This window comes from Abramis brama (assembly GCF_963993115.1).
Source record: "Abramis brama genome assembly, chromosome: 2".
Classification (NCBI taxonomy): domain Eukaryota; kingdom Metazoa; phylum Chordata; class Actinopteri; order Cypriniformes; family Leuciscidae; genus Abramis; species Abramis brama.
The window spans coordinates 25346764-25358786 of NC_139964.1; the positions used below are offsets into that span (position 1 = coordinate 25346764).

Genomic DNA, 12023 nt, shown 5'->3' on the forward strand with positions numbered 1-12023 from the left:
AACACACTTCATGGGCATGCCCCCAAAAAAACAAGCAGTTATCAAGCAAACACACTCGCCCTCCGCCAGGAGGAGGCACTGATGCTCTTCTCTTTTTAACACATACAACAACAGAATGCAGTAAATACAATCTTCCTTAATAAACAATCTATGCCATATGGTCTTTTCAACTCAGTATTCAAAAAGAACATACTTTAATATGTTTCTTCACATTAAATACACCACACTGGATACTTTATTAGTTATTACACAGAAAAACAGTGGATGAAATGATATTCACATGCAGTTCACAGTATGAAACAAAACTCGCAAATATTCTATTAGTCATGTGTCTGTGATGAAGCAGCTTGTGAATGAGCAACACACTCTGCTGGAAAAGACAATATATATACAGACTTCATATATCCAAAACAGTAACACACACACACACACACACACACAAAAGATTAACTCAGAAATACATCACAGTATGGTAGTAACGTTGGTTGCTTGCAACTTGCAACTTAACACAATGGCAATTGAGGTGTTTGTGATCAGATGCTCAAAATCTTCCTGCAACATTGATGCTGCTGTAGATCACACTGGAATCATCAGATCTGTTCAGTAAGTGTAAAAAAGACAAAATAAGATTAATCATACACATAAAAGTCGCCTGCAGAGTTTTAGGGATTGGTTCAAATCTTTAACGGTGAGTAATGAAGTGCGCCTCACCTGGCAGAGTCAGCAGGACCACGATCCCTCACGTCTCCAGACTGACCTTCAGCCTTCACACTCGTGTTCCCTGTGTTTCTGTGGTGCTGGACGGTGGCGTACTGAACCTCGTCTTCATCTCCAGCGCTCTGAGGCTTCCTGGGTCTCTTGTGAGCGATGCTTGTGTACATCAAGTCATTCTGAATGCCTGAATCACTTGTGCTCATCTGATTCGTACCCGCTGCACTGATGTTTCCCTGAACGAACACACACAGTCCAGATGATCACACTACAATCAGTCACTGTTCCTGTATCAGCATTCCTGTCCGAATATTTAGTCCCACTACCCATAACTTGAATGATACACTGTAAAAAAGAATACATTGATTTTATTAATATCTAATTAATAAAAATGAGGCAACAGATTACAAGCAATATTATTAATTAAATGTAACAAATTAGAATTGAGTAATAATTAATCAAATGAATTCCTTAAAAGTTAACCATTTAAAATGAGTAAAATGTACAAAATATCTTTTATTGCCAACATTGAAGACACCTGGTGTTAACAAGCAGAATCACTGAAGGAGAAAACCATAATTAAAGTCACCATTGTGGAGATCAGTGTGTGTTTTAGTTGGGCGCTTGACCCTTAAATTATTAACTATAAGTTTTGTTTGGCTGCTGTACGTGAGTTATAACAGCCAGATGAACAAAGAGAAAAGGTGATCTGATGGTGTTGGTTGTGATTTAACATAATCATTATTTCACAATCATTAGACCTGAATCACTGAACTCATATAGAGTCCAATTTATGGGTTAAGTTAACTTTATTAATTACAGCAGTATAATATTTTTAGCCTTTTCAATGAAATCCAAATGATCAGATCAATAATAAAAAATAAATAAATATGTAGGAGTTTTTTTATATTTTTTTTAGGCACACTCACACATCAAGATTTTGCGTATGAATCTCAGCAATGGTGACGAACAGATCACCTCTGAACATAAGCTCATTATTTATTCATGCAGCAATGCATGATGGGAGCCATGAATGAGTTTTGATTGGTGGAACCCAGAATGCACTGCAACATGCTTTATAAATGTCACCATTGTTGAGATTCACAGGCTGATTATTGATGTCTGTATGTCTCCTTTTTATGTAAGAGAAACTTTTTAGAAATGATTTGCTTTACATTGTAAAAGTTAAAAATATTATGCCGTACAAGGCCAGTACTGCTATAATTAATAAAGTAAACCCAGAGGTGGAAAGAGTACTGAAAATTTGTACTCAAGTACAAGTACCGTTACATTGCTGAAATAATACTCAATTACAAGTAAAAGTACTGGTGTCAAAAAAGTACTTAAGTAAAAGTACAAATTACTCTTCTCAAAAACTACTCAGAGTACTAGTTACTAGTTACTTTTTAGCTGGCGATAGTTAATGTATTACCAATAAATATTCAACCAAATCATAGATTTATGTAGAAAATAGCTACTTTTAATACGTTTTTACCTTATTGTCGAAGGACATTAATTAGTGGTCATGATACTGGAATTTCTAACTTCAATATAGAAATATGTCAGTATTCAGTAGGCCTAGCCTATCATTTTTAATACCATCGGGAAAACTACCACATACTAAATATTTTAATATCTACATTTTTGTCCATCCATTTTGTCAAGGCAATCATTATTTTCAAGCATCGAAAAGCACAACACTCATTGTAACAGTAATCTATTTGAATGGAAAAGTTTAATTCAAGTCTTCTGAAGAGACACGTCCACTTTATACAGTGAGATTTTAATTTAGGCTTTTGTTTACATATTTAAACATTGATCAATAACCATTACAATAATCTAACTTAAATATTTACTCACTCAGTGTATTTGTCTTTACAATAGGGTAACGTTAACCGTTGCAATAGCTCACACACAGCACAAGGAAGCTTGATTTCAAACTGAATTTAATTTGCAAAAAAGACTAGATTTTTCATAACTTTTGACAACGTTTAATTCAAGAGCAGACTTAAATCATTTGAGTCTGCAGTGAGAACCACTTGGAGAGATTCGCGAATCGCGATTGCACATGATATGACACAGTCCGAGAGCGCACACTCAATATCCGAGTCCAGTTCATTCGTATATTTGAGAGCTCGCGTCCAGTTTTCTGCGATTACATGAATGTGCCCTCGCGTTATAATATTGCACTCGTGACATTTGCCATTAAAATATGCCATAGAAACTTGCAGGTATTAATAAAATTATGCGTAATAGGTCTACCTGCAATCCCGCGCTGAGAGGAGGCGGGTGTGAATGAGTATTGACAGATATTTCAGTATTGATATGTATCAAAATATAGATATTTTGACAATACTACTATATAGTTTGTTGTTTCTCCAAACTTTCAGTCCAGCCATTAATCACTCTGAGCCCCTCGCCTCCTCTTATGATCAGCTCTTCAAAACCTGCTGCGACTGCGGCGGCTTCAATTCAGTCCAAATATCAGGGGTTTTATTGGTCCGTTTACGATCGAATATTTTTATTGGCTACCGAAATACCGGTCAAAGATTTGAATATCAATTCGAATTGTACTCAGTAACGAAATGTGATTTTACAAGTAGCGAAGTAGATTACTTAGTTTAATATGTACTTGAGTACAAGTAAAATTACAGATTTAAAAATATACTCAAAAAAGTACAAGTACCCAAAAAAACGACTTAATTACAGTAACGTGAGTAGTTGTAATTCGTTACTTCCACCTCTGAGTAAACCTAACTTATAAATTGGACTCTATATGAGTTCAGTGATTCAGGTCAAATGATTGTGAAATAATGATTATGTTAAAACACAACCAACACCATCAGATCACCTTTTCTATTTGTTCATCTGGCTGTTATAACTCAGGTACAGCAGCCAAACGAAACTTAAAGTTAATGATTTAAGGGTCAAGAGCCCAACTAAAACACACACTGATCTCCACAATGGTGACTTTAATTATGGTTTTCTCCTTCAGTGATTCTGCTTGTTAACACCAGGTGTCTTCAATGTTGGCAATAAAATATATTTTGTACATTTTACTCATTTTAAATGGTTAACTTTTAAGGAATTCATTTGATTAATTATTACTCAATTCTAATTTGTTAAATTTAATTAATAATATTGCTTGTAATCTGTTGCCTCATTTTTATTAATTAGATATCAATAAAATCAATGTATTCTTTTTTACAGTGTAGGTGATAACACTGATGTAGAAAAACCTAATCCTGATTTTAAGCCTAAACTTGACATAAACTGTAAACTTCTCCCTCAAATCTGATTGGTTGATTGGAATGTTGTTCCAGGATCAACAAAGATGTTGATCCAGGAACATGTTGTACTTTGAGAAATCATGTTCAACCATTGGGATCATAATTGCCTTAAAATGTTCTGAAAAAGACACTTTTCTAGACTTGCCTGTTTTGATACGCCACCTTGGACGCCAGTATCTCCTGCTTTCCTAACGGAGAGAAGAGAAATTGGAAACATACAGTATCTATATCATGGAAATGCACATCTTAAAAGGGGAAAATACAGGATTAAATGTGTCATAAAAGTGATTAATATGACCTGTGAGTTATTTCCACAGCAGTTTTCTCTTACCTTTTGATTGTTATCACTACAGCAATAATGCAGATGCCGATGAGCACCGCCCCAATCCCAGCAGCTGCGTACACACCTGTGTTCTGGCCACCTGAGCGAAGAGAAACATCATTCACACGGCTGATAATGACACCAGCATAAGAGCCAAAGGTACATATCAATACCTGCAACTGTTGGAGACACGAACAAAGACACAGACGCTGATCTCTGAGATCCATGTTTATTCTGAGCCTCACAGTAGAAGCGTCCACTGAAACTGGAGTTAAAGCTGGAGATGCTGAAACTCTGTCCAGATCCAACAGCTGAGGTTTCATTCTCCTTAAACCAGCTGAAGTTCAGAGCAGGAGGGTTTGAGTCACTGATGCAGTTCAGAGTCACTGAATCTCCCTCCACTATTACACCAGACCGACTGACCGACACTGAGACATTCTGTGGAGGATCTACATGAAATATATATAACATATTTATAAATCAAAGTAGGAATGAAAAATTTGCAAATCTACATCTCAACTGGTGCAAAGTCAATGAAAAAATATAATATTTACAGATATATCAACTCAAGATTCATAAAAAAGGATCACTATACAGATTCACGATTTACATTCATTTTGCGTATTAATAAATTAATATGTATAAATCATGATTAATACACAAAAATGTCATGCAGTCTGTATGATCAGGCCTGAAATTATCAAACAAATCTGAATAATCTGAACTATTACACTAATATTAATTCATATGTTATTAATACTCACATTCAACATTAAGATAAACAGCAGGAGAGATCAGAAGATGATTATTTCTTCTTATTTCACATTGATAGTTTCCTTCATCAGAACGACTGACTGACCGCAGATGAAGCTGATTCACTGTTCGATCAGTTATTCTCTGTGTGTTTCTGTACCAGATGAATGTTGTTTGTTCAGGCAGAGAGCAGCTGCTTTTACATGTCAGAGTGACTGAATCTCCCTCTTTCACTCTGCTGTGTCTCCACCTGCAGGTCTGACACAACAACAACTCTCTACGTCATCATCAGATAGATAGATGGATAAACACTTTATTCATTCGCTAGGCAAATTCCAGTTTCCAGTAGCAACAATTAAAACAAATAATAAAAACAAACAAAACAAGACAAGCTGCCCAATATATATAAATACATAAATAAAGTCCTGCTCACAGGCATGAATTAAAAAGCTATATGGCCTGAGGGACAAACGCCTTCCCTCAGTGTGTCTGTGGAACAGGACAGAGACAGCATCTTGAAGCTGAAGGTGCTCTTCTGCCTGATGATGGTATTGTGCAGTGGGTGATGGACATTGTCCAAGATGGACAAAAACTTGCTACGGGTCCTCCTCTCTGCCACAGATGTTAATGAGTCAAGTTCCACAGCCACCACAGAACCAGCCTTCTTCACCAGCTTATCCAGTCCCTTTCATACTGACGCTCCCCCAACATACCATAGCATAGAAGAGGACGCTATAGCGATGGCCGTCTGCAGTAGGGCTGGGCTGGGCGATATATCGCACGATATTGTTATGCGCATCTCGTCAGTAAAGCCGGTTCCCTTGATTAGTAGTAAATCGCCATCACCTGCTTTCAGATGGAGCGGTGTTAAATTAACACTCCTGGGGCTGGGAGTGTATATGAACACTCAAGAGTGTTGAAGTTAATGAGATAATTAAGTGATTAATTTAGTGATGATTGAGCATTATTGAAGACACCTGATGTTAACAAGCAGAATCACTGAAGGAGAAAATCACAAATTGTAAGTTACCATTGTGGTGATGGGTGTTTGCTTTAGTTGGGCTCTTGACCATTATATGATTACTTTAAATTGTACTGTTGTTTGTCTGCTGTTACTGATTTATAACAGTCAAATGAACAAAGTGAAGTGTGATCTGATAGTGTTGGTTATGTTTTGACATAATCATGCATGTGATCTAAAAAATGAAACTTATTGAGATAGCTTGGTTTACTTTGTTAGCAGCAGTTTTGTGGTTCTTCAGCATATGATTACCAGTAGGCTACTTCACTTATAATCCAAAATATTTAATTAACTTTGTTCTGATAAAAAAACTTCCAAATAAATTTATTTAGGAACACAGACATCAATAATCAGCCTGTGAATATCAACAATGGTGACAATAATAAAGCATGTTGCAGTGGCTGCCACCAATCACAACTCATTAATGGCTCCCATCATGCATTGCGGTATGAATAAATTATGATCTGAATTGTCTATGTAATTTACTTTTCCTAATTGAATATTCTGCTCGTCACCATTGTTGAGATGCATAGACTGAATCTTGACGTCTGTGTGTGCCTTAAAGTACGATTTTTTTTAAAACAACTTTTAAGAAATCCTTTATATTTTATCAAAAATTCTGGGAATTTATACAGAATCACAGTTATGCTGTAACCAACAACATAAATCAAAGTCAGAAAGAAGGATCTTAATGAGTTCAGTGATCAAGTTCAAATGATGATTGTCATAATATAACCAACACCATCATATCACTTTTTTTCTTTGTTCATCTGGCAGTTATAACTCAGATACAACAGCCAAACAAAATCTAAAGTAAACACATAAGGCTCAAGAGCCCAACTAAAGCAAATACCCATCACCATAACGGTGGCTTACAATTTGTGATTTTCTCCTTCAGTGATTCTGTTTGTTAACATCAGGTGTCTTCAATAATGTTCAATCATCACTAAATTAATCACTTAATTATCTCATTAACTTCAACACTCTTGAGTGTTCATATACACTCCCAGAGTTTTTGCTGTGTACAAAGAGCCGTAGTTAACTGACAAGCTGAGCCATATCGCATTAATTATCGCCGGCGATACGTCCGCGATATTGATGTGATATGGCTCAGCTTGTCAGTGAACTACGGCTCTTTGTAGTAAATGCCGCTCCATCTGAAAGCAGGTGATGGTGATTTACTACTAATCAAGGAACTGGCTTTACTGACGAGATGCGCATAACAATATCGTGCGATATATCGCCCAGCCCTACTCGGTAGTCTATTTCTGAGAGTTCAGAATACTGACACCGTATAGTGCACGTCTTTAGTAACTGGTTAACGGATGCGCGCCGCACGAAATAAACCGCACCACCGACAAATAAAAGTCAATAAACCAGTTACAAAAGTCAATAAACCAGTTACAAGGAGGAAGTGTCCTCGTTGTAAGGTTTATTGACTTTTATTTGTCGGTGGTGCGGTTTATTTCGTGCGGCGCGCATCCGTTAACCAGTTACTAAAGACGTGCAGTAAGTTAACTTATGTTTTTGGAGCAGTTTAATGCCTTCATACAAGCTAACGTTACCAGAGGAATCGTCAGGAAAAGGAAAGGCCATTCAAGACTTAGGCTAGTTGATTTAAAAGGCATGAAGATACATCATGATACGTGAAGATGCAGTAACGTTACAGCTGGGTCAAGGAAAACAAACCACCTTTTCTGCCAGATGAGGTAAGTTAACGTTATGTTTACGTTAGACTTTTTGTTGTCTTCTTTTAGATGACACACGGATACATGACACATATTATATGACTTTAAACCCCAAATAATGACATTGAAAGATTAATTTACACATAACACGACTGCTATTATACTTCTGCCTGTAACGTTAGTCATTCTTTACCAGCTCCCTCCTCATTAAGTTTGTTTGTGTTTCTGTTGTTGCATGACGATACAGTAACGTTACAACGTGAAGAGAGACTGTATGTGAAGATGCAGTTCAGCTGGATCAAGGAAAGCACCTCCACCTTTTCTGCCAAATGAGGTAACTTGAAGTTATGTTTACGTTAGACTTTTTATTGTCTTGATTTTATTTTATAAAATCTTATTTTTAGACACACATGACTCTAAAGACCAAATAATAACCTTGAAATATTTTACATTTAACATGACTGCTATTATACTTCTGCCTGTCAGGTTAGTCATTCTTTACCAGCTCCCTCCTCATTAGTTTGTTTCATAGTGTTTCTGTTTTTTTCTCATCTATTGACAGGACTTTGCTGCTGTACTGTGCATCCCAAGCACCACCACCATCCTTATGGGTTTGTATTTTGTTTTATTAGCATTTAAAAAAAATAATAATAATTTTTATTAATCATTAAGAGTGTTCAATATTGGCAAAACACATTTAAATTTAAAGTCTAAATTTAAATGTTTATAGAAAAAGTCGGTTGCTGAATACTCCCTTCAAAGATTTGTATGCTTATATGGTCAGAAGAAAAACAAATTGTATAGGGAATATTTAAACTATTTTTGAAGCGGTTTTCTGAAGTGATTGACTAATGTTTTTCATTTTGTAATATCTTATTTGTTTAAGATGATGGGCATTCAAGATTGCTGTCATTCAAGAAGTTATTGACCACATCTCCTACCCCATTGAGGCAGTGAGCTACATGGCACTTAGCCTGGAGTTCATATAAAGGTAAGCAACACATTTTTAATTAAATTATTTATCTCTAGCATGTTGTTGTGTTACTGTTTATGTAGTTGAAAATAATGAAACACATTATAAGGTATAGTTGAGCAGACAAGCTAACATAACATGCAATTGGAGTCCACTGGAAACAGAAGTCTTAGCGTTTTATACAGTGTTTGAATTTGAAAGAATTAGGGATGGCAGTTGATAATTTAACGAACGTAAAACACTGTACGATTGCTTTTCAACCTTAACCTTGTCTGCATTATACTTTGTAGTTCAGTTTCCTTCATTTAATTTCTTGTGTAGCTAAAAACATATCCATTTTTTTCTTCATATCCATTTCCTGTGCAGAAATCCTGAACGAAGGTCGAAAAGGCTGAGATGAAGGAAACCAAACGTCCACACATTCCTCAAAGACTTCTGAAGTTCCTGTATGAACAACTTCGAAAATCCATGTAAAGTTTAAGCTTTTGTCAAATCTCAAAATGGACCTTTAACTGAACGTACCGAAGGAGGAAAGTTATTCACCCCTAAATTAAAATAATGTCATTAATTACTCCTGCAAGACTTCTGTTCATCTTCAGAACAAAAATGAAGATCTTTTTAATGAAATCTGAGAGCTTTCTCTTCCTCTGTTGACAGCTTAAGCAACTACCACTTTCAAGCTCCAGAAAGGTAGTAAAGACATCATTAAAGTAACATGAGAATACTTTTTCTGCACAAAAAAAACCCTAAAATAACCAACTATTCATGTTCTTCATGTGGGCCTCTGAGAGTTCACGTAGTGTAACAGCGCAGCACTTCTGGGTTGTACGTCAGAACGTAGACTCACTATTGGCCGACGATTGTCATGCGTGTGATGCTGGCCAATAGTGAGCCTACGTGCTGACGTACAACCCAGAAGCGTTGCGCTGTTACACTACGTCAACTCACTCAGAGGAACACAGAAGAAAACGAATAGTTGAATAAAGTCATTATTTTAGTTTTTTGTGCACAAAAAGTATTCTCGTCGCTTGATAAACTTATGGTTGAGCCACTGTAGTCACTTGGACTATTTTAAACATTGTCTTTACTAACTTTGTGTGCCGGCAAGTTTCAATATCATAGAAGCCTATGGAGGAGTGAGACAGTTCTCAGATTTAATCAAAAATATCTTAATTTGTGTTCTGAAGATGAACTAAAGTCTTACGGGGTTGGAACAACATGAGGGTGAGTAATTACTGACAGAATTTACATTTTTGGGTGAACTAACCCTTTAAGGAATATTGTGTTCTCTTACAGAAAAATGGCATCAACACTGTAACATTTCCCTCTACTATTAACTATAAGTCTAAAGCTATTTTTAATGTAAAAAGCAGCAGCCCTGTCTTTGTATTCCATTTGGTTTTGTTTATTTGTTTCTGTATTTGTATTGTTTTGCTTTTGAAAATGTGTTGAATCTTTCACAGTTTATGATTTTTTTTTTAAAGAATTTTGTGAGCTATTTGGTGCAATATCAATATTGTGCAAGTATACAATATTTTGATGTTTTTTCCCTTGTTTGTTTGTCTAAAAATGTATTCCACAATACAAGCACTTTTTAATGGTGCTTTGCACATTGTTTAATTGATGTAATTATTTATTTAGATAGATAGATAGATAGATAGATAGATAGATCTATCTATCTATCTATCTATCTATCTATCTATCTATCTATCTATCGATAGATAGATAGATAGATAGATAGATAGATAGATATTGATTATCCGTGAATAGTATGGAAAATGTACTGTTAATATACAGAATTTTCCGTTTTAGATTTGAAGGAATTGTCCGTAATTTAACAGAAAATGTCCTGGTAATTTTCTGCCAGTACATTATCCGTTTTTTTACGGAATTTTTTTTTTTACAGTGCAGCAATCGATTTAAATAGTAGGCTACATGGGGTTTAATTTGTTGTGGGAAAATTTTTGTGTTACTAAATACATAGATTCGCCTACTTGATCAACTTAGACCTCAATGGTTCAGTGGTAGAACTTTCGACAACCGTCTCAGAGGTTCTGGGTTAAAATCCGCACTCGTATAGTTTTTTTTTTTTTCTCATATAGTTTTTTTTTCCTCATCAAAACCGATTATGTTCATCAGTGGTTGTAAATCAAGCAGGGACACGTTTGTGTGTATTATGTTTTGTTATTTCACCAGAACGAATAGAGTCTCCGGCTCCGCAAAGGATTGAAGCGCACATCCAAGTGAAGACACGAGAAAACACTGTATCCGCGTGATCGCAGCGGCAACGATCACTTGATTTAATATAATATTTTTTTTATATTTAATATAGCGATAGATCGTCTCTTATTTAAAAAACGAACTAAATTAATTGTTTTTATTAATCTGATTGGGTAGGCCACTGGTCAATCTGGGTGGGCACGTGCCCATTGACACGTGCAACATGATCTTTACTTTTTACCCTAATGATTTTTGGCATAAAAGAAAAATCTATAATTTTGACCCAAACAATGTTTTGTTGGCTATTGCCACAAATATACCCGTGCAACATAAGACTGGTTTTGTGATCCAGGGTCACTTTTGTGGAGACACCCCTCGCTGCAGCCTGTAGCACGATGACGTAGTTGGATGATCCAATATGTACTGGACGTGCATGCGCGGTGGTGCGTTTTGGTCTGTACAAATAAAAACTATTAAAAAACCTGAATTTAAGTTAAATATAAATGATCACTTGAGTGACAACTGCGTGATCTGACTGCTGTGATCAGTTTGTATATTAAACTTAATTTCAGTTTTTATTTTATTTTATTTTTTTATGTATGTACATAAAACTCGCTATAGAAACAAAGATGCTAAAATGCAATCATGCAATGAGCTTCTCTACTACTTATTGTGAAATTGATATTTTTATATTTGCTATTAGTATTATCCATACTGCAAAATCCTTATGTTTGTATTCAACTATGTGTGGGCCTAATGAAAAATACGGGACAAATCCCGTCCCTTATTGATTTGATACGGGACGCATCATCTTACTTGTAAATACGGGACGATTCCGTATTTTAAGGGACCTTATGTACAGAGCACTGTGGAAAAATAGTATAAGGAACCAGGCAAAATATCATTAAGCACTTTTTTTTCTGACAAGATTTAGTTTAGCTGTTATTATTTCTTGCTTTCACTCAACAGCAAATATGACCTGAATAAAATAAAATGCTTTATTTTAAAATGTTCTGTATACACGCAATAAATCCATCACATTTAG

General features: G+C 35.6%; 1 protein-coding gene and 1 long non-coding RNA gene across 2 annotated transcripts; one reads left to right on the forward strand and one right to left on the reverse strand.

Annotated features, from left to right (window-relative positions):
- Positions 1-4307: 4307 nt before the first annotated feature.
- Positions 4308-7738, reverse strand: LOC311069628 (B-cell receptor CD22-like; the record flags this gene model as incomplete). Its single annotated transcript, XM_084092920.1, has 4 exons — positions 4308-4423; positions 4497-4772; positions 5088-5353; positions 7734-7738. The coding sequence occupies 4 exons, from the start codon at positions 7736-7738 to the stop codon at positions 4329-4331; spliced, it is 642 nt and encodes a 213-aa protein (XP_083949046.1). The 3' UTR covers positions 4308-4328.
- Positions 7739-8338: 600 nt separating this feature from the next.
- On the forward strand, positions 8339-9555 carry LOC311078394. The gene is made up of 3 exons (XR_014605156.1): positions 8339-8396; positions 8672-8776; positions 9125-9555. It is a non-coding gene; the product is annotated as an uncharacterized lncRNA (long non-coding RNA).
- Positions 9556-12023: the final 2468 nt, after the last annotated feature.